Source organism: Chelonia mydas, chromosome 16, assembly GCF_015237465.2.
Source record: "Chelonia mydas isolate rCheMyd1 chromosome 16, rCheMyd1.pri.v2, whole genome shotgun sequence".
NCBI classification, from domain to species: Eukaryota; Metazoa; Chordata; order Testudines; family Cheloniidae; genus Chelonia; species Chelonia mydas.
This window is the reverse complement of record NC_057857.1, coordinates 12,711,384-12,738,050: the sequence shown is the minus strand read 5'-3', so window position 1 is coordinate 12,738,050 and position 26,667 is coordinate 12,711,384. Positions and strand designations below refer to the sequence as shown.

Genomic DNA, 26,667 nt, shown 5'->3' with positions numbered 1-26,667 from the left:
TGCAAGGCCCTAAGAGATGATGCAATTTGCAAGAATGTTATTACTTTTCCTATCTGTTAGATGTGCCACCCAATAGTCAGACCCACCTTCCAAGGAGATGCAGTCTTGGAATCAGTTTCATCCTGTTTAAAGAATTAAGGGAAAACTTTAGACACATCAAGAAAACACAGAAAATGGAAGTTAACCAACACCATGTTAAATTTTCAAGGATCAAGACACCCGATTAAATCTCTAAGATATTTATGTGCACATAATCCTTTCATAATTAATTATTTTAAAAATTTAAAAAATGCATGGTGGTAAATATATGCCAGGGCCACATGAGCTACCCTGCATTGAGCTGGCTACTGGCTTGAGATGTATCAGAGGATGAATGCATCAAAAAGATAATTTGGCTGAAGAAGGTAAGAGAATTTTTGTGTTTCCCTTCAAAGCCATTATCAAGAAAGAGGGTTCTGAGACAGAGATGAACTATGACCCAAAAGGGATCTCAGTCACAAAATCTTCTCTTCTGTATGTCCAAATCCTCCTCCTGTTAAAGCTTCTGCAAGGCAGCATGCAAATATCATAACAATGCTCACCCTGGGCATGCCATAGACTTCCTGTAAGGGAAAAGGAAATAGATATGATATTTTGTAAAAGGAAATCTAGAAAGATTTGATTCTTTTTGAGGAAAGGGATGGAAATGGGATGAACAATGTAATCGACAAAGAGGAAGCAAAAGTATTCTGCTACGTCGACCCTCTGTGTACTACCAAGCTGAAGAACATGCTCAAATCAAAAAACACCTGCAGCACAAGTGGCAGAGTTTTGATACTCACAGTGAGTTATGGGATAGCATACACATTATCTCAGGATTTATAAAGGAACAAGTGTTTTCGGTGCTCTTGCTATAATTGTCGATATTGTGTAGAATTATTTACACAAGCAAAAGCTAATAATACTTTGGCATTTTATATTACATTTTAAATTTTCAAAGAACTGCATGAACAGTGGAGTGAATTTATTCCATTAACCAACTAATCCTCACCTCTGTAAGGTCTAACAGTATTATCAAAAATGTAGAAACAAGGGCAGAGAGATTAAATGACTTACCCAAAGCATCACTACTAGTCATGGAAAATCCACATACTATTAATTTAGAACTTCCAAGTATTAAAAAAATTAAATATTATCTAGATGTACGTTATAGCACTATTTACAATGAAATGACCTAAAGGCTACCCTGCTGACCAAAGCCACTTTAGGATGCCACTTTTAGACAACCAGCAATCTAGAAAAAAGAATAAGTAGCGAAATAGAAGCAATAAAAATCTTCAGCTGCAAAAGTGGAGGACAGATGGAAAAACAGGAGAAGAAAGGACAAAACCAATTCCTTCTGTCTCTTATTATAAAATGGCAGCGGACCAAGCCACAAACACACACAGACCTGTTGCTGTACTGCCTGTACTTCCTCTGCCATCAGCCCTTCCGATTCCAGGTCATTCGCAACCTTGTTTATGTCCTTCAGACGAGATTCATTGGCTTTCAAATCCTGCACAGAACAGTAAATATCACAGCATGAACATTTATATAAGCAAAACACAAAGCGATAAGGTTGTCAATCAGAGGCATCAAAAGGTATCCAATTTATAAACAGCAGGGATTTAGCCCTTTTGACCTTTCCAGTCATCAGTGGATCTACAATGCATAGAGTCTTATGCCAAGAAATCCCAACTGCCAGTGTCAATGGATTAAAGAACTGGACTACTGGAGTTTTCCCACACTAAAATAAAGTTAATTTCTAGACAGCAATGATATATCCTTTAAAACCATTGACTAAAACGTTAATGTAAACTGCATTACTGAGAAGATTAAAAAATGATCAGCTATTGTGCTGAATAAATACACTAGAAGAGATGACTCAAGATGTGATTTTGATACAGGCCACTATTTCAGGCCCCATAACAACTCATTAAATAGATTACTAAAAGTAGAAAAGGGGAAGTTATATATTTCAGAATAAACCTACTTCCTTATACTAGAGAGCTGGCACTGAAGTCTTGAAGGGGATATATTTTAAGTTCAGTCAGTTAGTTTATTACAGAGACATCAAGGTGTTTGGCACCCATCTCTCACCTGTAAAGTTAGGCCAGCTCAGACTGCTTGTTACTTAACATTCAAGCTGTAAATGCAATACAGCCCATATTGAATCACCGGTTATTCCAAATCATTAGTCCAGAGCCCCTAGCACTTCTATGCACAATGTCTCACAGAACAAGAGGGAAAACATTTTAAAGCTCTTTTACATCTCATGCAAGGCAAAATTCAGCCAATGTCACACACTCACCAATGGTGGGTGGAGAAAAAAAAAAAAATAAAACCAATCACCTCCTCTTCAAAGCAGAGGCCATTATTATTTCATGTCTTGTAGAAAGAATACTGTGCAGTTCAGAGTGCCTGATCACTCTGCCTTTAAACAAAGGGAGGGGGAAGCTTCCTTGTCTGGATGGCATACTCAGCATAGAGGAAGTCGTAAAAGTGGCACCTACAGTCAGTGCAGGAGGTTCCATGTTCAGAAATGCTAAATAAAAAGAGGGTTTCCTCTGGTGCTACATAGGTGGAGATAACATGTAGCAGAATACCAGCTTGGGCTGTGTGGATATGGGGTCTCCAGCAGCAGATCCAGCAGAAATAAACTGAATGCTTTGCTTGCTTCACAGAGTTGTGTCTTAGCAGAACTATACCAAACTATGAAGGGATTGTCATGGAAACCTCATCAGGAATCTGAGCTGAAGGATGACAAGAAGATGTAGAATTATTGTGCTACATAAAAGGTTACATAATAACCTACCTTCTGAAAGTCATCAAATTTCTTCTGCAGTACCTCAACCTGCTCCAAATCAGCCCCCACCTCTTCATTGGTGAGTGCAGACTCTTTCTCATTGATCCACTGCTGCAGCTCATTAGCCTCACGGAAAAGCATGAACTTTTTGCAACTTTTTTCCAGCATATCCTTGCGCTTCTCCCCCAGCTCAAGAAGAGAGTGATATCTGGAACATACAAAGAGGGAGGGTGGGAGACCATCAGATCTCACCTGAACAGAGTTATAGTACATGAAGGTGATAAAAATGGACTAGTAGCACCAGCGATGAAGGAAATCCCTACAAGGAGCTGCCAAATAAATCATTCTGCACAACAACAGACAATGATCATGTAGCTGTAAACCCTGTACGTTTCTATACTACACAGATCACGACACTGAACCATGACCTCCCACATACAAGGCTTTTTTGATGGGAGAAGCAAAGCAAAATTGCAGCTTAGGATAAGGAATGCAGGTCAGCAACGCAGGGGTAGCTGCATACAACATAAGCTCTTTTACTTATTTATCCTACCTTATATTTTGTTCATGCAACTATATCAAACATATGCATGAAATATGCTAAACACCACATTAAAGGGTTTTCTTCTAGTATATCAATTTCCCACAGCTTGTTTGGCTCACAGCTGCCTGACACAAGATTCTTGCCTGCCTGTTATTCAGTGCAAAATCTGATGAATACCTGGTGATCTTGTCTTTTTTTCCCCCTCCTTTTGCAATGCAAAGATTTTCAACTGTGGAACAGAAATGTGCCTAATTCTGATTTCACTTACACCATTTTTACATCTGTGTGATTCCTACTGACTACAGTGGAATTACTCCTGATTTACATTAGGATAAATGTAACAAGAATTAGGTCCTAAAGACATACCAACAGCTTAAAAAAAGGTACATAGTTTTCCTATGCCTTAAAAGACCAAAGCAAATTAATATTTTTGCCTAAGGGATTAGGATCTCTCAGAACAAGTATTATATACAGAAATACTGTGCAATTATTTGAAAAGCACAGGTAGGTGGGTGGGTAAATGTCTTCTACTTATTTCTCGCAATCAAGTCTAAATATTTCCAACATACAACAAAGAGGAAGCAATGGATACAGATGGTCTTTGGAGCCCTTTTACAAGCTATGGCTGGTGACAGACAGCAGAGAAGTCTTGGGGGACTGTGAATGCTTCTTTTTGGGAGGGCAAACTTGATGACCATTTTAAGGAATCTGTGGTTAGATCCTTACTGGAAAAACCACCTCTAAAAGTTTCTCTAATTGCCATCCTGTTTCAAATCTTCTGGTGATGGGGCAGCTCTAGCAGCCTCTGGATTCCTCAGATTTCTTCAATCAGATTTCAAGCTTGCGTATAGTAGAGAGACTATTAATATCCATGACTGATTTTGATCTTCAAGCCACAGGTAGAAGGAAAGTGTCCATTCTGATTTGATTAAATTAGCAGCCTTTAATACTATGAGATATCATTGGGTCACCTGCAGCACCAAACAAAGGTGAACAGGACACCCTTGCAATGGTTTCATTCCTAAGACCAAAAGCACACTGGGCGAATAATGAGTAATTACTTCCCAATAGGATGGATTACACAGGGTATCACTCTGTCACTTCTCCTATTCAATGTCTATGTAAAGCTATTGGAGAAAAGCTAGACACTTTGGGCTCCAGTGTCAATACACAATGTCCATACTTACATGTGTCCTTTTCATGAAACTTAAATTCAATGAGACCATTGTCATCTTGGTATCGGATTAAGACTGGAAGTCAGAAGGAAGTGAACTGGCTGAGACTGAGTCCACCTGAGACTCATGCAGAATGCTGCTGCTCATCTTCTGAATGGGATAGGCTGCCATAAGCCCATAGCACTTGACTGTCATATCCTGCACTGACCATAAAAGTTTGCTTCAGGGTGCAATTTCAGGAACTAGGAAGCATAATTATATAGCCCATAAATGACCTGGGATCTAATTCCCTTAGAATCTGATTTTCCTTCAACTACTTTGTGACAATTAAGAGTGATTAGGAGGTTTCTGTTGTGGGTGCCTGAGACAAACTCTGTAGGAAAGGTGGCAGAGCATTCTCAAGCGAGAGCAGTCACCTGTGGAACATGCTTCCTCTGGCGGTTTGTCAGAGCTCAAGGCAAAGTACATTTGTTCCAGCAGGTTTTAACAGAATATTTTAACTTAGTCTTATGACAGTGAGGAACCTTCCTGTATGCCTGTAACGTAACTTTTATGGAGCAAAATAACAGGGCGTGATCACCCTTTGTGAATGGTATGATTATTTTAATTGTGTCTGTGAATAATTCTAAGCCATTCACATGCAATATGTTGTATTCCAATACACACACACGTTCATGTATGTATATAAACAGATCACATTTTTACATACACCTAAGAAACTGCAGGATTCTTTTTAACTTGGTAGAAAATAACAGCACCTCCAGTTTAGCAAAGACAGAAGTGGCCAACAAGATAAAATACTATCTAGCTGTCAGAGATCCTGTGCCAAATTAAGACTATTCTACATTGCACGTATTGCTTCCCTGTGTCCCTCTGGAGCAGCACTCCCAAAGGAGGAAAGGAAAAAGGGAGAATGAACAGGTAACTAGTATGGAGACAGCATGGTTTAGAAAGGGGTGAATCCTACTCACAGTTCTTCGACCTGTTTCATACGTAGAGATACACTGCCGACTTCCTTAGTTATGAGAGTCCTGCACAGACAGAGGGAGCACAGCAAAAGCATGCAAAAATTAGTTAGATTAACAAAAATAATGAAAGCAGCAGCTCCATCCAGGGGTCATTTGTGGTGGGAGATGAAGGTTAAGAATTCACATTTAAATGGAGAAAGTTAGGTGCCATTCAAAAGCAAAATTTGAAGCAAATCAATCAGTGCAAATCACGTAAAGAAATCATCAGCAGCACAGTTGAACTCTCACTACAGGGCCATCTCACTTCCCGATCATGCCATTCAGTTCAGAATGGATTCCAAAATAAGGCACCCTAGTTTCTAGGTCTCAGAAGCAGTGTGCAAGCATATATTAGAGTTACATATCAAACTGTTCAGGAACTTATTACTATCTAAGAACCTTGCGTTCTTTCCTCCCTCTAGTATGTACTACGTATTACAGTATAATATAATTTTAAAAAACACAGGTTTTCATTCTCAGTTTACAAAGCCAATAATTTACAAACACATTTAATAGTTGGTGTCTCAAAACAACTGAGTGGGTGTGAATTCTTGTATAAGTGACAGCATAACTGTGAGAACACTTGGGAGGGAGCATACAACTTACAGATTTTCCTTTCCAAGTAGTCTGATAAGATGAGCCTGTAGCCCACACCTATCCTCTACTGCTCTGCTTCAAGCTAATCTATAGCTACCACGTGCTGTAGGAGAGGCATTTACCAAGCATTCAGGCAGCTTTCTTCATCTGCATAGCAAATTAAAATTTTATGCAGGTAGATTTTAGCTCACATAGTGCAGAGTGGCAGCACTTTGTCTCTGAAAAACTGCAACAAGCCAGAACCAAACAGCCATGACCCCTAAACAATTAATTGCCCAAGGCCAGTCCTGTATATGGAGGGTACTGTACTTCAGATAATCAGATTTAAGAAGGTGTCTCAAACATAATTGCATGTTAAGATGTTATAATTACAAAGATGAATGCTGCTTAGGACAGAAATAATTCAACAACGAGTTTAAGTTGTTAGGTACAACAACAACAACAAAAACACGGAAAATAAAGTTAGACAGTAAGTGTAGCTCAATTTTCATGATGTGTACAGTTAACCCGGAGAAGCAGCAGAAGAATCTAGAATTCAGAATGACAAGGATCAATAAAAAAAAGCATTTTACTGCTGTAAAAGTACAACGCTGTGAGCTCTAATGCAACTAGCCACTGATGTTAACGGGACGTCTACCTAACCTGGTAAAAGCGAGGCACTGGCCAACCCAGCAAGTGCTACGACTGGTTTTAGGTCCTGTTAATTAGATCTTACTGGTTGTCAATTTGCTCCTGCCGCAAGGCTATGCTGCCCTGCTCCTCGAGTAGGTTCTCTCGGGATGCAGACTGGGCAGGGTCTAGTTTTTTCACGTAGGCAGCTGGTACAAAACCCTGACGGTCATTCACTTCTACCTTCCACCAGTCCTGAAAGAAAGGAAAATACAACCTTGATTACATGTTCATCTTGATAGGTGACATGGATACACAACCACAAACTGAAAACAAGCAACTTCTGTAACTGCTTGGAGGCTACTGCTACACCTGAACAGCACAAGAGAACTACCACTACCCACATATTTTCATCAGTGTACCTCACCGGCACGAGGACAGTCCTGTGAGTGTTTCTGCCCACAGGATTTTTGGTACCTGGATTCGTGCATTAACACCATTAGACTTTAAACACAAATGTTTTGTTTTTATTTCAATTAAAAAAACCAACCAAACAAACAAAAACAACGAACAAAAATGCCATCAAGAATCTGTCTAGTGACCTAATGGATAACAAACAGAAACGGAAGAGGCCTACCATAAAATCCACCCCTCTGCAAGAGTAGCACACAGCTTTTCAGAGGCCCCCTTAGATACTAAACTGAACCTGCTCTTAGTAACAATCCTCTGCAGTACCATGGTGAATCTCCAATTTGATTTCCAAGCTCTCTGCCCCCTCGCCAGAAGGGACTAGGAGTGCAGTAGAGCAGGAAAAGAATAGCTTCATCTCTCAACCATGAGCTCTTACGGTCAATGAATGCTGAACTGTGATGGGATATAAAGAGAATGAAGTGTCTCACTTAGGAAGTTGTTGGATACAACAGAGTGATAAGGGTTGTAAAAGAGGGGTGGAGCCTCTGGAGGTTGAAGAGGGGTGCCAAAGAACTGAGGGAGGAATGGAAGCACAGAATGACTATGTAAATGATTTAACTATGCTATGACAGTGCTGTTTAACAACAAAAAAGCTCACTAGGGCTTATAAGACCAAGTGTACCAGGCAGTACAGAATCCTGGCAGGAAAGAGTTTACCTTGTTGGTGCTGTTGAGCAGTGTGAGGATGTCTCCCTTTTTCATTGTCACCTCCCGGGGACTCTTCTCTTGATAATCATAGAGAGCAAGGACCAGCTCTTTCCCAGTTTCATCATCTGTGGGAGCAACTTGTTGCTACCATGAAGAGGAGGAAAGAGAAAAATGCATTACACAATAAAAGCTGCTGAATGTCAAAATGTAACTAATAAAGTTGTTCTACAAAGTATTGCAGCCTTAATTATACCTACTACAATGCCACAGTGTATTAAAGGATTCCTATTTAGCAACTGATGATAGTGCTGAAGTAGGTTTATTTGGGTGCCGTTTCTACATTCAAACCCGCAAACAAGGCCAACAGCTATAACAGTTTCATTTAAAAACCCAACCAAAAAACCCAACAAAAAACTGTTTTCTATCTGTGCTACATACATGCCTGTTATCAATTACAATAGGCAGCAGTAGAGCACATAAAGATGAAGATCACTAACTTAGATTTGAGAACAAAACACATTCTGCTGTAAGCACTCAGCAATAATGCTTGATGATAATAAGCTTTGTTTCTATTGACACAAGAGTTTTAGAAACAGATGATTAGCCATCTTTCCTTACCCTGCATGACTGTGCCTGCTCCCTTAATGCCTGCATGCTACTGCCATAAGCGGTAAGATCTGACATCAAAGCTTCATGTTTCTTCAAAAGAGCCTGAAACCAAACAAACATTGCAACATGCACATCAGAAAACCACTTCACAGATTCTACACTTTTATATATACACACATTATTTTATATATATATATATATATATATATATATATATATATATATATATATATATATATATATACACATACATATATATACACACACACACACACACACACATATACACACACACTAAAATGAATATATATTGAATGCAGTTCTCATGAGAAATGCAGGACTAGCAGCTCTGGAGAGTGAAGACCTCTATTTAGCCACAGAACAGATATGCAAGTTTTTTGACACTGCTCCACTAAAGTGCTTCAACCCTGAATAGGGGATACCATCCTCTGGAAGTGAGAGCAGTGTAGACTTCATGTTCTTGAAGTCGCTAGCTTCTATTGCTTTGGAATTACCACCACGGGTGCCAGTTTGTGTCATTTGTGATATAGCTACCATCCACTAGGAATTGGTTCAATACCACTAAAAGATCGGTTTGAAAACCATCTCACAGCTGTATATCATTAATGAACTACTGAAGGGCAGATTCATACTGAAGACATAGGCGTGAAAGACTGTATCCGATTACCAATCCACTGAGATATTACGCCCTGTGCCTCCTCCATACAATATGAAAATCCTATAACAAAGCGAATAACAATTCTTTTTAGATAAAAAGAAAAGGAGGACTTGTGGCACCTTAGAGACTAACCAATTTATTTGAGCATAAGCTTTTGTGAGTTACAGCTCACTTCATCGGATGCTGTAGCTCACGAAAGCTTATGCTCAAATAAATTGGTTAGTCTCTAAGGTGCCACAAGTACTCCTTTTCTTTTTGCGAATACAGACTAACACGGCTGCTACTCTGAAACCTGTCTTTTTAGATAGTCTAACATCTTGCCCAGGGAACTTTATTAATGGAGGTGGAGAACAAGAATACATACTCTTGTTTCTATACTCAACTACAATTTGCTAAACAAGAAGCTTATTGTATATGCTGTCCTTTTCACTTTCACATAAACACTAAAACCTGCAGAACAACTCATTATCTTTATCAATCCTACGTCAGATTTCCACTGTTACTTTTTGCACATGCAACAAACCACCAACAATACCACACCTCAGCAGAGTCTTCATCCTTTCCATAGTCTGTACTGCCCACAATGGGCTCCTTCTCCCTCATCCAGGATTCAGCCTCGTTAGCATCAGCAAAGTACTGCTGGGCTTGCAGGGAGTCCTCTAGATCTTGTCGACGCTGAGAGGCCTTGGCTTTCAGTGATTCCCACTTCTGATTTAGCTCATTCAATCTAGCTTTCACGTCCTCAGCAGCAAAGTGTCCTAAATAATGAAACAGCAGGAAAAGTGGGTTTGGAGACATTATTTATAGACATATAAATGACAGAAGGGACTGAAAGATGACCTGCATTTTTTTTAATCACACAAGTCCGGTTTATGTAAAGCTATCCACCTTACTTTGAATGGTTTTCATTAGCACACAAAGCTTAGTCCAAGTTTGCCTTTCGGCAGGCAATGTCCTTTTGCCACTGAATGGAAGTTACTGTTTTCTCCTGTCAGATCGGGCCAGGAACATTTGAGTCATTGAAGACAAAGCACACCCTGCCCTAATCATTTCCTTTCTATTTGTTTACAGTGATGCAGGAAAAGGCCAGTTCTTTCAATGGTTGAGTTTCTACATCAGAAAAAGACTCTGATTTGAAAAGGCATTTTGAATTTTAAAAGAGGGGGTACATTAGTTAGATTGCTGAATTAAGAAATACTAATGTAAATGTAATATCACTAATAGCAGGACTACAGAGCTCCCATCACCATTGATTATTATTTAAAGGTAGTACCTTAAAATGAGACAAAGGAAAAAGTGCAAAGATCAGACAATACTAGGAGCCATGTATTAGGATAAAATTACAGCTCATTGGTTTAATGTGACAATTACTTTGTACCAATATGTAGGTGACTAGCAGCAGCGGATGGAAATCTGTTAAATAGAAGATATGGATTTCCCCAGGAACATACATGTATTTCCATGTGAAGGACAGTGATAAATCAAAATCGGTTATTTAATCCCACTGGCAGATGATATTATGCACATGCAAACTATCATAAAAAGAGGCAATTGTATAGGGCCAGAGGATATAAAGTGAAAAAAGAATACTGAATTTCTGAACTAGGAAGGATTAAAATATTTAGACGCACCCTCTTCCACCATGGCATTTCCTTTCTGGGTGACTGCTTTAATGCGTGGCTCATGGCCTGCAATTTCTGCTTGCAAGGCTTGGTGCTTCTTTAGCAGGTTCTGGACCCCAATCAAATCCTTGCCTGAAAGAGATCATAGTATATTTCTTAACCTATGAGATCATTCAAAGTCACTGAAGTCAATAGGTTAAATAAAAAGATTCTAGCATGAAATGCATTGACTGAAACCTGCATGATTAGTCAGAGAGTAGGTCTGGAATCTATTACTGTGTAAAATTAATTGCCCTATAAAAAGTTAGAAACTTCACAAAGTAATCAATAATAAAGGGATCGTGGGCAGCAACTCCTGTAACAATAGATTTGTAATTCAAACCAATGCCATGAATAACCCTGCTATAAACATTTTAGAAAGTCCCAAATTATATTCTGTAAAGATACATAGGCAATGAACAACAGAATTATCCAGTTAAAATAAATGGAAGCACAAAGATGAGGATGTACCAACCTCTGTTTGTTGAAGCTGCAATAGGTTCCTTCTCTCTAATCCAGGTCTCTTCATCCTCGATGTCACGGAACAGTTGCTGCAGGCGAAGAGAGTCAGCAAGTTTCTGCTTGCGAGCCACCATAGGATCCTTCAGAGCTTCATAGCGAGCCACCAAAGCTTCTTGTTTCTTCTTGATATTATCAGCATCAAAGTGTCCAGCATCCTGGAACTGGCGAGCCTGGATGGTGATGCCATCAATGCGATCCTAAAATGTAATTTAGCAATGGTATTAGATCAGTATTCTCCAGGATGTTTTAGGCTTTGATTATTCTTGTTAGTTGCAGGGCCAGTCTGTTATGTAACATTTCTCAGTCTTTAGCTTATCCCTTGTACTGAGATAATGGATGAGAAAAATCAAAGTGAAATTGGATGAGAAATCAACTAGTTATTTTCACTGCCTAAAAGCAGAAAGAAATACAAAGAGTAAACAGCTGAGTGAAAAGTTTAAGTTTTAATAGAGAGGAAGGATTATCTTATGGGAATCAACAGATCTAAGTTCCTAAGACTCAGAATTCACAGATCTCAGTTCAATTCCTGGCTCTGCCACGTCTTCCCGTTTGACCCTAGCAAGTTCATTTAGTTTCTTTGTGCCTCAGTTCCCCATCTGTAAAATGGGGATAATAATTCTCCCTTTGCCTGTCTTGCCTTATTTAGATTTAGAAGCTCTGTGGGGCAGTCTCTGTCTCTTACTATATATCTTTGCACAGCATGAATGTAGATACATTGGAACCACCCCCCACATCTCAGTCAGAACATGTAGGTGCAGCAATAACAACAACAACAACAACAACAATCTCAGTGAGGGGTTATTCATAGCATACGTAAACAAGTCTGATTTTTCAGAGGTGTATGATTTTTAGACTCACAATATACTACACAAAAGGAAAACACCAAATTCCAATAAGCTTACAAATGTATTGACTGTTCCCAAAAGTCAGATCAACAGGGGTATTCAGCAAATTTAAATAAAAGTTTAATATTAAGCAAGTTTTAATGAAGTTACTGGAATCTGCACGTTACTGAGTTTCCTTGCTGTGTGTTTTGAACTTTTAAAGATGATGTACAGAGGCTAGGATTGTCTTCAGCTCTGAAAGTCTTTGGTTTTGGAATTTTTAGTCTGTCTTTTGTAACTAAATTTGTGTATTGTCTGAGTTAATGAAAAAAAAATGGACAGTAATAGCCACCTCATGAATGAACATGAGAGTTAACGTCACCCAGAGCATTAGGCATTTTTGAATAGTTATCTACTAAATAAGGTGCAATTCACCTTTTTAAACTGATAAATGGATCTTGGAAGTATCACGCCACAGAATGACTTTGTGCTCTCAACAAGTCTGAACAGTTAGTAATCTTCTTGGATTTTTGCATTTCTCTTAGTTACTTCAAAAAAATAACGTAAAAATGAAGGTTACTTACCTGTAACTAGAGTTCTTTGAGATGGCTCTTCATATTCACACTTATGGATACTTCCCGGGTTGGTGGTGCCTTATAATAAAAACCTCTTCTCGCAGCATCAACTAGCGCGCTCCTGAACTCCACTTAGCATCACTCACAGTGCACTGAGGGTAATGCTATAAAGGGAGGCGGAGCACCCTCACCACTTCAGTTCCTTCCACCGCAAAGCCAGAGACACAGAACAACAAGGACTCTGACAGAGACAGGTGTGAAGCATGAATATGCAGAGCCATCTCGAACAATTCCGGTTACAAGTAAGTAACTTTCATTTCTTCTTTGAGTGGCTCTGCATATTCCCACTTAAGGGACAGATTGATAAGCAGTGCTAAAACTAACCTGGAGGAGGGAACAAAATCCTAGTTGAACAGACTGAAGCACCACTTTGCCAAATTCTGCATCCCCCTAGAAGCAGAGTCCAGAGCACAGTGCATCGTGAAAGTGTGCATAGAAGTCCAGTTTGCAGCTTTGCAAATTTCAGCAACTGGTACCTGCCTAAGACAGTCAAAGGAAGTATCACAGCTCAAGTGGAATGCAGCAGGCACAGGGACTTTTGCCAGTGTGTAGCAATGAGTAATACTTTGTTTAATCCACCGAGAAACAGACTGGACAAAAACTGTACACACCAAGTTCTTGGCACAAGACACAATCTAGATGATTTATGAAAACTTAGTTTTTTCCAGGTAACAGGCTACAGCCCTTCTAACATACAAAGTATGAAGAACTGTAACCCCTCTCCCTCAATCAGAGTGCTGCCTGGGTGGGAGGGGTGAATCTGGCAAATTAATGGTCTGATTAATGTGGAAATCAGACATCACAGAGGTAAAAATCTCGGATCACATCTGAGAACTAGCTTGTCCTTATGCCAAGAAGTGAAAGGTGGGGTCGGTCATAAGTGCATTCAATTCACTCACTCTCCCAGCTGATGTGATGGCAATAAAGAAAGCTCTTTTGATAGATAAGTGGTAGAAGGAACACTCAGCCAGGGGATCAAAGGTTGATTTTAGCAGCATGGCCAACACCAAGTTGACATCCCAAGAAGGGACAGGATCTGTAACAGAGGGATTCACATTTGATAACCCTCTCATAAACCTTTTAACTGAACTATGAACAAATAAAGATCTACCATCAACTAGAATACGATATGTGGAAATGGCCCACAAACTTTTAACTATGTTAGATAATGTACTTAAAGAATCAGTAAACCACCACTGACATGGCCCAAATGGGGCAATGAGTATCATCCTTGGTCTATCCTGATGCATCTTCCTTACTACCTTCTGAATCAACAGAAATGGAGGAAAAGCATACAACAAGCCCTTCCCGCAGTGTAGAAGGAAGGCATCTGACAGGGATCAACGGTCCCTGCCCACTCTGGAACCGCAAAGACAACACCACTTTCTGTTGACCCTTGTTGTGAACAGCCCACCTCTAATTGACCCCAGCTGGAAAATACAGTGTGAACCAACTGATCTTTTGTTTGTTCATCTGAGAGCTGGGTCATGCTGAGGTGGTCCACAACTACATTGTTTTCCCTCACTAGATGATGAGTTACAGGATGAATGTTGTGACAAATACACTAATACCTGTGACAAAGTTCCTCCTCTACCTTGGCGGGTCTTGCGCTTATTGGCACATTTGCTCGCCTTGGAACTTCACGGCAGCCCACAGTTTGGCCGTTTTTGTGAACCCACAGTCCAGGTCAACTCCTCCTGTGTCTGACCAGGAGTTGGGAGGTTTGGGGGGAACCCGGGCCAACCCTCTACTTCGGGTTCCAGCCCAGGGGCCCTGTGGAATGCAGCTGTCTAGAGTGCCTCCTGGAACAGCTGTGCGACAGCTACAACTCCCTGGGCTACTTCCCCATGGCCTCCTCCCAACACCTTCTTTATTCTCACCATAGGACCTTCCTCCTGGTGTCTGATAATGCTTATACTCCTCAGTCCTCCAACAGTATGTGTTCTCACTCTCAGCTCCTAGTGCCTCTTGCTCCCAGCTCCTCACACACGCTCCACAAACTGAAGTAAGATCCTTTTTAAACCCAGGTGCCCTGATTAGCCTGCCTTAATTGATTCTAGCAGCTTCTTGATTGGCTGCAAGTGTTCTAATCAGCCTGTCTGTCTTAATTGTTTCCAGAAGGTTCCTGATTGTTCTGGAACCTTCCCTGACCTTACCCAGGGAAAAGGGACCTACTTAACCTGGGGCTAATGTATCTGCCTTCTATCACTCTCCTGTAGCCATCTGGCCCGACCCTGTCACATACCATAGTCTTATAGCCTCTGCGCACAGGGGAGCAGAGTGGGCCCCCACTCCACTTATGACGTAATACATTGCTGATGTAATGTCAGTTTCCACCTGCACAAACCTCCATTGCAGATGAGGGAGGAATGACCTGAGAGCTCTTAATATTGATATGCAGGGATCTCTCCTGAAGAGGACCAGTTCCCATGAACTCTCAAATTATTCAGATGTGCTCCCAAACCCTTGGTTGACGTGTTTGAAGTCACTGTCCAGGATGGACCCTCCCCTTCAAAAGCAAGATCCCCCAGCTTAGTTCTAGCAGCCATAGCTAAGGAGGAGGAATGGAGCCAAGCTTCTCTCCTGATCTTCACAGCAGATGCCAATATTCTGGCAGCAAGAGTCTGAAGTGTCAAAAGAGGCCCTGAGCATGTCTGGCTGCATTCTGGGTTTTCTATTAAGATGGCATTCGCCAACCTTCTTTTGTCATTTGGCAAGTCTTAGAAAAATAAAGTCATCTTTTCCCATACATGGCATTGGTAAAGGGCAATAACCACTTGATAATTCCCTATCCTAATATTGAGGGACAATGAGAACACCTTACTCCTCAACAAGTCAATTCTTTTGCCCTCTTCATCAGCTAGAGTGGAATGCGCTAATCTAGATCTAGCCCTGTTACTGGCAACAGCCACCACAAGTGGTTAGGGACAGGGTGGGTATGCAAATAGGAAAACCCTTCAGAGGGTATCTGATACAACTGGTCTGCTTTCTTAGAAACAGGTGTGGTTCACACAGATTTAGCTAGCTGTAGCAAACCATCCAAATGGGTAGGCATATTCTACTCCTCCAAGTAGCAAGTATATCAAACACCAGCAGAGCAGTCTCTTCCGCAGACAGGGCAGGGAAGAATTAAAGCGGACACCATTTGATATACCAAGGTGCGGAACTGTTTAATGTCTCCTGAAGGAGCAGAGGCTGAAGTTACCCCACATGTGATAAATCAGGCTCATAGTCCATTTCCAAATGCTCCTGATCAGAAAGGAACTACCTCCTTGTCTTCTCCTCTGACAGCATTTCAGGCATCAGTGCTGGTAATGTCAATAGATATGAAGGATTTGGCAGTCGAGAGATCCTCAACAGAGGAAACATTATCTCTCCATCCACTTGGAGGTTAATTACAAAATTGCAGAGATGGCCCCCAATAAAGCCACGGGGTCCTGGATTGCCAGTCTCCCCAGCAACTAGGGATCAGGAATATGCCTATGGGACACAGACCACGGTGGTACAAAGCAAGACACAGATCTCTCTATTCATCCTCCATCTTCCTCTTGGTTCCAAGTCTGGATCCAATATAGAATGTAATGATGATAAAAGCAGATCCAAAGAGAAGAATGGAGATCCTGCTCTTTGTGGAGAGTGTTCAGGGGTCCTCGGCAGAGGAAGTATAGGGTGATCTGGGAACAGACCCACAGCAACTTCTGACCTCCTCTTCTTAACAGGGAACGAGGAAGACTACGTCAAGCACTGGGAAAAATAAGCCTTCTTTTGGAATCCCTGTGTTTCCCACTGAGAACGGACAAACTGACGCTGGTATGTGAACCTGGGTTGCCACGTTGACTGAGCTCTCTGGAACAGAGGATGTAGCCAGATCCTACCCAGGAACCAACAGAAGATCCAAAGATAACAACACTGGATCAGTTGTTAGACACAAGTTCATATCTCTTGCTACCAAATAAGGAATGGATCTCTGCTTCTGACCCACAGCAGTCTTGTCAGAATTGGACGTATGCTACAGTTCTGATGCATGGGAACCGGCACTGCTAATGAGGTGTATATATAGAGACAAAATAGCTACAGAGAGCAGAAGCAAAGGTGCCAACAGCCCAGATTCTGACACACTGAGCAATTCCATCTTCCTGGATCTGGAAGCTGAAGTCAGAACTGACCCTAATCCTGGAAATCACAAAGTTTCCATCAGGGCTCGATAGCTGGAAGGAATGAGGTATGGCATCAGTGAAGGTGGCTGAACTATTTTTTGATTTCTTTTCCAGAATCGGGGTAGTTGGCTCTGACCATAGTTCAGATATCTGTAGCCCCGGGGGGCTCGACTGAGGGAACTGCAGGAACTGAGTCTGACCTTGACAGGGGAAGTGGCTTCTTAGAACACTTCAGTTCCTTCGAGCTGCTAGTAACCACAAGGACAAAGACTGGCCTCTTAGACTTAGGATCCTGATCGGGTCTAGCCTCGAGGGCTTCCTTTAGGAGGAGCTGCAAGCGAGTCTCCCTATCCTTGTAGGCTCTGGGAGTAAATGTTTGGCAAATCAAACTCCCAGAGGGCAAGTGCCCTTCTCCCAGGCACTTGAGGCACCACACATGGCCGTTGGATGCCAGGTAGACTGCCAAGCAGGAAGCACACTTCTTGAACTCCAGCTTCTTCTGTTTCTTCAGTTCATCCATAACCCTGAACTGGGAGAAATCCTAATTCCCTAACTATTCTGAAATGAGCTAACACTAACTATTTCTAAGCAGAAAGAGATGCCAACTCCAAAGAGACCAGAGCGGTTCACATCCATCCAGGCACGCTGCTGGAAGGAACTGAAGTGGTGAGAGCACTCTGCCCCCTTAATGGCTTCACCCTCGGTACATCCTCAAGCTGAGGGGAAGATGTGCTCTAGCTGACACTGCTAGAAGAGATTTTTACCTTAAGGTACCACAAGGCTGTGCAGTACCCATATATAGGAATATGCAGAGTCACTCAAAAGAAACACTGTTCCCAGACAAGTCTTTCTAACAACCAGTGTTCAGAGCAAATTCCAAGAACAAAATTGTAAACTCCTGAAAGTACACCGTTATCATGGAAACACTAACAAATCCTTTACTCCACAGACACTAGCAGTTAGTGCTATGTCTAGCTAAATAATCATGTGAATATGCCCGTAAGGGAGGGAGGAAAGGAAACCGTGTTACCTGGTGAGCAGCAACATCTGCTTCCAACAGAGCATGTTTCTTCTGAAGATTCTGAACGTTAGTAAGATCTTTTCCATAATCATCAGAAGCCAAGTGTCCCTCCACCTCATACAACCATAGCTCAATGTCTTCTACATTGCGGTTAAATTGCTGCTGTTGGTTGGCTTCACGCAGCTTTATTCCTGCATGTATGTAAAGGATAGAGAGGAGGAAGGTTGTTTAAATTTCTATTTCATTTAACTCACTACTCACTTTTTCTCAGGGCTAACTTCTCCAGAAAACGTCTCCATAGCTGGAAATGTCGTTCTATAGCTCTCTTATGATCAGTTAGAGCAAAGAGTATATCTTACCTTTGAGCTCAGTGGCCTCCAGCAGTTTTTTCCACAAGCTGATGACCTCATTCATGCGTGCTGCCACTTCATCAGATGCATAGTGATTGACATCAATCAGCTTCTGGCCAGCTTTCTCCAGGGCATCAATGCGACTTTGATTTGCAGAGAGCTCTGCCTCAAAAGCCTGATGCTTTTGAACTTTACCCTGCAGGTTTGATGGGTCCTACAGGTAGGAAAGGGAGAAAACATTTCAGTCTGAAATCGGCATATATTAAAAAACCTCATTCCACCAATCTCATGCTAATAAGTAAGAGCAAAAGTGGAGAACTTACATCAGTTCTTCATATTTACATTACCTATGTGACTATGAACACTTCTACACATTAGATGACCTATCCTCCATAACTGTAGTACATATCACAAAGAATACACCAGTTAATTGTGGATCACGTAAGGCTGAGGGCTGTCACAAATGCTGATATAATGTCAAAAGAATTGCAACCATAAGTACCAAGTTAGATAGCAAACCATTTTATCTACAGAGTAATCGTTTGTTTGCCTAGTGCTGGAATATTCTCCTTGGAATCATGCAGATGACAAGAGGAGGAACTATTCATAAGGCTCCCGGAAACCAATACTAGCTTAACATTATCAGGATATTTATTCTTGTTTTTACCTTGTAAGCCTCATCCGTTGCAGTTTTCATCTTTTCATTGACCCAACTCTTTAGTTCATCCGAGTCTCGGAAAAACTGCTGCAGGTGGAATGAATCTGCCAGTTGAGCACGCCGATACATAGCCCTTTCGTGCAGAGCATTACGTCGGCTAAGCAGCTGAAATAAGCAAATATCAGTAGTGAATTCTCAGACGAATGAGAAACCCCATCATGTTTTCTTTAATTATAGTTGAGCTTGCTGCAACTCTACTTATTTATCCTGCATCTGTGCCATCACTTATCCTTTTCATTCATATAACATACAAACCAAGCAGCAGCATGGGTTACTTAAAAAACTTACAGCATCTCTTCGTGTAGCAACATCCTCCTTGGCATAGTGGTTATTCTGAATCAGTTTAGTAGCAAACTCGTCCAGAGCCTAAAAAGAAAGGAGTCTTCATTCATCTGAAATACTAAGAATATTTGTGCAAGCTTATTTAGCAAACTAGGCTTTAGCAGAGATGTGTCACTTGAACTAATCAAAAGTCAAGACAGCTATTTTTAAACCCCTCCCCTATCCGCACCATTCTCCACATTTCCTTAAGAACATGATCCTAAATCCAGAGGATGGTAGATTTATAGCTCCTGTGAGAAATGATTACTGTATATGTTTAAACAATTCAAGCATCATCCGAAAATGTGCAGGCATGGTGTGCAAGAGAGTACTGGATTACTCTGATGCCCTGATTCAGAGGTTAAACCCTATTCTCTGCCTTGATCCTAAATGTGGGTTTTATTCTTTGAGCGAAATTCCATTTCACATACAATTTGGGATTATATTCAAAACCCCAGAACCATCTTTTTCTGAAGCTCCTGGACAATGATCTGGGTTCAACCCTTCTGTTTTATTCCTTGCTTATTAATACAAAGAGACTTAATGAATACAACTAATGTAAGCATCTTACTGTGATTTTCTCCTCCTGGGCACTGAGGGATTTCTCAAAGTCTTCATGCTTCTTTAGCAGAGCCTCAACACTATCCAGAGAGTCACCTAGGTCTTCATTTAGAAGGAATGCCTACAGAAAAGAAAAACACTTTAGTGAGCCTTACACTACCACCACTCCCAGTTATCCTAAAGCCAGCTCAGGCAGGCAGCATTGGGTTCATCACTGTAGGATTTTATTGGGAAAGTTTATGGTATGGAATTGATGCATCTTCTTCTGCTTTTGACAACTGAGGAATACATATCTAATTTGTATCAGAAATGAAAAGGAATAATCCCTTGTGGACATTAACTCACATAAAAGAAACATTACACCAATTCAGCATGACTGGCAGGTTATGTAAAGCAGCAGCATTAGATTGGAATATTGGAGGTCTGGCATTCTTGGTGAAAAAGACCACTAACAGAACCAAGTGAAGAGAGGCATGTACAATACCTCCATGCACTATGGTTAAGGCCGTGTGTCTGTCTGTCATGGATTCCATGACTTTCCATGACTTCTGCAGTGGCCAGCGCATTGTGCGTGTGTGCGCGCGCACCCTCCCCCCAGCACCTGCGGCACCCTGACCCTAGTTTTAGTAAGGAGTATATAGTATAAGTCATGGACAGGTCACAGGTCGTGAATTTTTGTTTACTGCCCATGACCTGTCTATGACTTTTACTAAAAAGTCTATGTTTTAGTCACAGGTATTAACTATGGCATGCCTGGCTTTGGCCAGAACTATTTATTACATTCACAAAAATGGGGGGGGGGGGGGGGGGCGCAATTCAGAAATTAAATCTTATCCTCTCTTTCTGAGGGAGCCAAATGCATGCTTAGTATGCTGTTTAACCAAGTGCTGCCTGCTGTGCAATTGAAACACTCACCTCTTGTTTGCTCATCCAGTTGTCAACTTGTTCAGTGTCTCTGTAGAAAAGCTGCAGGTCCATACACTGTTCATATTGCTGTCTGCGAAGTTCCCATAGCTCTAGAAGGGCAGTTCTTTCATCTGAAAGGATGGTCAGCTGAGGAGCGGGGAAGAAACACATGTTCAATACAGGGAGAGTGGTTCTTTTCCATCTCAATGACCGTACAATCAAGCATGGGCTCTACAAAGTAGTGATTGTGTCTGTGTCACTTTTTCAGTCTCCAGAACACTTCACAAGAGAGTTCAGACACCTCACTCAACTTCTGAAATTCCTCACTTCCCCTCCTCAATCAGGGCATCTAAAGTGTTTTTTCAGCCAGCACACTACAAAAAAGGACTCTCTTAGTTTAAGAGCCAGTGCTATGAAATACACAGTATGTTCCATTACAGCAAACTTGAAAGCATGGATAAAAGAGACACTTGTTCTATTAGATAATTCATTTTTCCAATGGGAAAATAAAGAAATGTCACTAGCTTCAAAAATGGAGGTTATGCCAAACTGAAGGATGAGAGGAGCATGTTGCTTAAATTAAGGGGAAAAGGGAGCATAATCTAGTCAGATAAATACTTTTGCATCCAGGCTCTTAAACAAAAACTACATCCCTCACTAAATACTAAGAGAGGAATGGAAACATATTAGAACTTTTCCAACTCCTCTTTTTAGAGCTGTCCAACTTACCTTTTCTCTAACTTCATCAGAGGCATAGTGCCCAGCAGCCAGCAAGGCCTGACCAGATTCATCAGCAGATTTAAAGCTATCTTCATGGGCATCAATTTCTCCCTGTGGCAAACAACAAATATACATACACAAGGTTTCTAAAATTCTAAAGGAAAACAAATCCAACTATTTTAAGATATTATTAAAATATGAACTTGAAAATCAAGCCAGATACTGAAAATGTAGCCAAAGACAGCATTCAGATATCCAGAGTATTAAAGGACATTCAATTATCTATATATGAAAACAGAGTTCAATCTCTTGTATTAGTAATGTAGATATAATTCAAATGTATCTAGTAAATAGAAGCCACAAGTCAGATTGCAAGCTACCTCTGTGTATTCATGGAAACTCTATAAGGCTGCAGAATTTAGACAGCCATCAAAGAAATTTAGTCATAGCTTTAGTGAAGCTCATGTGGAAAGAGTAACTAGTAAACATGACTTGAATATACAGAAAGAAAAGATGCATGAGTGATAGTAATGTTCTACCTGAAATTATTTTTAGGACATCGTCATGTGGAAACTACATAATGGGACTCTAGGATATAAAACATGAGCCTGCTCAACTATAATTCTGCAGTGTATACATGTGATAATATAGAGGGCGTGATACATACACAGAAGCTAGGAAATTCAAAGTCTACAGCGATCACATTCGCTTGACACTATCTTAATTCATTTGTTTTAGGAGCTGAGGAGGAGAGAGGAAAGGAAAGCACGATTGGAGTTAAAATGCTAATCTAGATTCCTAGAATTAATCTCCTTGTTTGTGTCGGTTTCAGTTCAACTCAACATTTTTTTTTTAAAACAAGCCTTTATTGTTTCCAATTTTTCTTTAATAAGAAATTATCTGAAACATAGTTCAGTATTTACTCATTTGTGTATCGACCTATTAAACAAGAAGCAAAAATCCAAACTCTTAAATCAGAATAGGCCGCTACCTAGTACATGCAACTGAAATGATATATTCAAAGCATGCTAATGCTACAACATAGTGTGATTCAAAAGACTGCATTAAACTTGTACACATAAACCAGCCTCCAAGTGAGGCCAAGCAGATTAAGCTATATGACTGTGATTACCTTATGCTCCTGATGCCTATCAAGCAGGGCTTCAGCTCCAGCTACGTCATTGGCAAGTTCATCAGCATTAATTAGAGCCTTCATTTCAGTCACCCAGCTGGTAAGGTCACGAAAGTCTGCAAGGAAGCGCTGCAATCTTTGGAAAACAAATGGCAGAAGTCATTTATCTGCACAGGATCTCCATCCTTACTCTTTTTTTCCAACATGGTACGTTTATGTTAGGATTCTGAGAAAAATTCATAAAACTAACTAATAACGTAATGATCATAGTAACCAGCCAAATTACAATCTCAACTCCTGAGATAAACCTGACATTTTTCTATACAGTAACGGATTAAAGGTCAAGGGAGATGTTTTCTGATATTTTTAAGTTTTCACCCAATTTTCCTCAGGGAAATATGTAGTATACCACCTGACCTGAAAGAAAAAGGAATACTTTTAACTGTAAAGCTTGCATGCTAGAAGCCAAGAGGAAACAAGGGCAGTATTAATGTGGTGATTCTCAAATTGATCTAAAGACGACTTCTATGCGACCCACAGACCCGTTTTGGTTAGAACAGTGAAGTATGCACAACTGGGAGAAGAAAAAAAGAGGCAGTTCAGCCATTTTAGAAAGCTTCAACTGCACATGTCTCAGTCTTCAATAAGAATTCCCTTGTTTTCCTATCAGCTTTTCTTCATATTCCCCTGCCTTCAGGGTTACTTGAAAAGGAAATGAAGTCTTAATGAGTCTCTGTCAGGTATCTCTTTGATAAACGCTTTAACACCCATCAAATTTGCTGGCAAGACCAAGTTTAAAAGGGAAGCAGATACACAGAGGAACAGAAAAAAATTACAAAAAAGTGACTTGGACAGATCATAGCACTGTGGGCTACAGGAATCAAGGGGAGAATCATTAGTAATAAACATAAAATCCTGCACCCTGGGAGAGGATAAATAGCATAACACAAAATAAATATAAACAAACAGCCACATTCAACTGAGTTTATTTTCCAATATTATTTTATGTAACCAAGCATATTTATGGCTCCAGAGAAGCCAAGTAATTAGGAGATTGGAGGCAAAAGAGAACAAGAGGATCCCATGGGATACAGGAACTGTCATAGTAGATCAGATCAATGTTCCACCTAGTCTGATATCTTTTCCCAGACAGTGGCCAATACCAGAGATCCACAACAGAAAAAGGTTTGAAAGCTATTGCTATATATTATCTTTGAAATGTAAATCCATTTTTTCCCATTAGAAATCCCTGAACACATTCACTTTAGAAGCAAGATCATGTATTTTGTGTACAATAGTTGCCTCTTGAAACACTACCTCATTCAAAATCTTGGAAATGGCCTCCCTTTATCCTCCCTGCAACCCTGCATTTAATTTAGGTGGAGATGCAAAAGGTCCTTCCAGTGATACAGCATTCCTACCTATAGGAGTCATTCAGGCGAGCGTGCCTCTCTGCTGCCAGAGTGCGGATCTGCTCCCAGTTTGCAATCAGCTCCTCCCGTTTCACTTGGATCTGAGAAGCATTTTGTGGGTGGGACTGCTGCAGACGATCAGCTTCTGCACATAAAGCCTTTACCTAGACACACACACAAACAAATTGCCATAAGCTTATTATAAGACAATTATATTATTTAAATTACAGACAAAATGCCTACGCTACGTACCTTGTCCTCCAGAGCTGCAAGATCTCTCTCTAGGCCCTCGTGCTTGCGCAGCAGAGCCTGCACACTGGCTAAGTCTCTGCCAAAATCATCTGAGGCCATCAACTGCTCTTTCTCTTTAATCCAGCTTATAGTCTCATCCACATCCCTTCAGAAAGTAACACACAAATTAATATGCATTCATCTCTCTTACAAGAAAAGGAAGAAGGTAAAAAGCTTCTACCTGTCACAAACATCACAATGATGTAGGCCTTCATGACAATAAAGCCCTGGTGATATCATCCAACGGTCATTACACAGAAACTTGTTAATCTTTAGGAAACTAGACAACCCTAGAAGGTTTTACAAGTGTTTTTTAAGGTTTGGGAGCACAAATGGCCAGCTGGTGTAGGGGCAGATCAGGATTTGTGGCTTTGGTTCCTCCCAGAAACAGTCACTCTTTAAGCCTCACTGATTCTACAGGGCCCATCTCCCATGATTACTAAAACCGACCTCCTCCCTCATCCCAAGAAACCACCAAGAGCAATCAGACAGCACAGACAAGGGTGATGAGGAAAGGAAAATCTATCAGAGCCCAGAGTGGCTCCATGCTGACTAGTTAGCCAACAGCATGAGAGAGGGACACATCTTCTGGTGTTTACCTAGGCTGGATTTAGAGGAGGGGGCCTTCAGACAGAGGGGAAGGAGACAGAACTGCCATCTGGCAAGGAGAAGGAGAGAGATGAGGGTTTTAAGGGTTAAGGAGAAAAATCAGATTATTATTCTGGATATCATTCTATATGTTGTAGATCCTTCTTTCAGGAAGGAACAATGAATAAGCTACAAAACAAAAACATGACAGAGGATGTCAAGTGTTCACACAACCTTAAATGCAGTAGAATGGACCATTAGACATTTATGTGTAGTCAGAACCACAGGCACCAAACAAATCCGGCCAAGCCCATACCTGTTAAAGCGCTGAACTTCAGCTGCCCCGAAGAGTTTTCCCTGCCTCTGAAGGGCCAGCCCCTTCAGACGTTGCCAGCCTGCATTTACTTCATCCTGCTTAGACTTGATCAGTTCCTCCTCAGGATGCTGCTCCTGATGAGCAAAAGAAAGATGGCTTACAAGTCTATGGATTTATTTCCACAGACACCAAGACAGTTCCTGTGTTTCTACAAGATCAGTTTATAAACACCATCCCTTTCCTCCCAATCTTTCGACTTTATAGTTTTACTGCAGCAGCCAAGCATCCAATACTTTCATAAGACACTGCATAAAAACCTATACTTCTCTTGTACGCTGTAGGCATTTGGAAAAGCAATCCCCGCATTTGTCCTGGGATCCCATGCCTTCTCACACCCAGCTGATAACCAGGTGTAGAAAATGACACTTTAGTCTTGGATGGCAGTGGAGAAACAGTTTTAACTTCAGGTCTTCATGAGAGCTTGTCAGTTTCTCCTGTAAAACCACTCCTCACAGGGTTTTCCTGTGAGGAATGTTCTTGTCTAACAGAGCTTTACACAATCTACCCAGCAGAAGAATCCCTGTTGAGAATATTCAGCATCTATAGATCTACCCCATATGCAAGTACAGTTGCCTCTGTTTCCCTCCAAGGTGACAGCTGGCATAGCACAGCAAATTTTTGCTCACTGAGTTACAATTGTTGTTTCCACAATTATCACAATAGATTTCAGATACTTACCTATATTTGTATGCTATCAATTTCTGTACATTTTTGGGAAACAACTACTGTTTCAATTTACTACCCAACACTCCTTAAAAAAATCTAAACAGCATCACTGAGGGGGCCTTTTCACAACACACCGATATTTACCTGGATAAGTTTGCCAGCAAACTGGTTTACTTCATTTACTCTTTCTTCATGGGCTGCCAGGTCTGTCTGAAACTCTTCAAACTTCTTTTGTAAAACCTCAACATGCTCCAGATCCTGGCCAAGTTCTTCTGAGGTCACTATCGCTTCCTAGCATGTTAGGAAACAAGAAAATCAGTTCTATCACAAGCCAACACACAGAAAACCTATTAGAAACTGGGAAAACCAGCTGTTCTAGCTGCAAAATGTTGCCACTTCAAAGACAGTTACAGTGAGTACAACAAAACAAAGTTCATTATGCTTTAAAGTCAGTTTTAAAATGCATCCTTAAAGGAACACTGTGTCAACTTAAAATCCACTTCATCCAAAAAATTTTCACTTACTATAGTTACAAGTAACACTTAAGATTGCTATAATAAAGAGATTAGAGAAAAATATTTCTCTCCTTCTTCCAGTGTGTTTACTTTGCTATCAGTCAGTTTCTCTACAGCAGTGGTTCTCA

The 26,667-nt window shown here is 40.8% G+C and overlaps 1 protein-coding gene across 7 annotated transcripts in view; it reads right to left on the bottom strand.

Moving 5' to 3' along the window:
- Window positions 1-26,667, bottom strand: part of SPTAN1 (spectrin alpha, non-erythrocytic 1) — a 71,810-nt gene that overhangs the window by 31,050 nt on the left and 14,093 nt on the right. For 4 of the 7 annotated variants that reach the window (XM_037880043.2, XM_043530527.1, XM_037880044.2 and 1 more), the window contains exons 5-27: window positions 26,169-26,315; window positions 25,299-25,432; window positions 24,356-24,500; window positions 24,113-24,267; window positions 22,692-22,827; window positions 21,569-21,670; window positions 20,849-20,986; window positions 19,944-20,054; window positions 19,340-19,417; window positions 19,001-19,156; window positions 18,343-18,547; window positions 17,993-18,174; window positions 11,300-11,543; window positions 10,795-10,917; window positions 9,704-9,921; window positions 8,494-8,586; window positions 7,885-8,019; window positions 6,863-7,011; window positions 5,515-5,574; window positions 2,834-3,032; window positions 1,430-1,534; window positions 582-602; window positions 87-122 (exon numbers count right to left, since the gene is read on the bottom strand). In XM_037880043.2, coding sequence (XP_037735971.1) covers window positions 87-122; window positions 582-602; window positions 1,430-1,534; window positions 2,834-3,032; window positions 5,515-5,574; window positions 6,863-7,011; window positions 7,885-8,019; window positions 8,494-8,586; window positions 9,704-9,921; window positions 10,795-10,917; window positions 11,300-11,543; window positions 17,993-18,174; window positions 18,343-18,547; window positions 19,001-19,156; window positions 19,340-19,417; window positions 19,944-20,054; window positions 20,849-20,986; window positions 21,569-21,670; window positions 22,692-22,827; window positions 24,113-24,267; window positions 24,356-24,500; window positions 25,299-25,432; window positions 26,169-26,315 — 3,072 coding nt within the window. The remainder of the gene's footprint in view (window positions 1-86; window positions 123-581; window positions 603-1,429; window positions 1,535-2,833; window positions 3,033-5,514; window positions 5,575-6,862; window positions 7,012-7,884; window positions 8,020-8,493; window positions 8,587-9,703; window positions 9,922-10,794; window positions 10,918-11,299; window positions 11,544-17,992; window positions 18,175-18,342; window positions 18,548-19,000; window positions 19,157-19,339; window positions 19,418-19,943; window positions 20,055-20,848; window positions 20,987-21,568; window positions 21,671-22,691; window positions 22,828-24,112; window positions 24,268-24,355; window positions 24,501-25,298; window positions 25,433-26,168; window positions 26,316-26,667) is intronic. The other 3 variants (XM_037880045.2, XM_043530529.1, XM_043530530.1) reach the window with 1 other exon arrangement.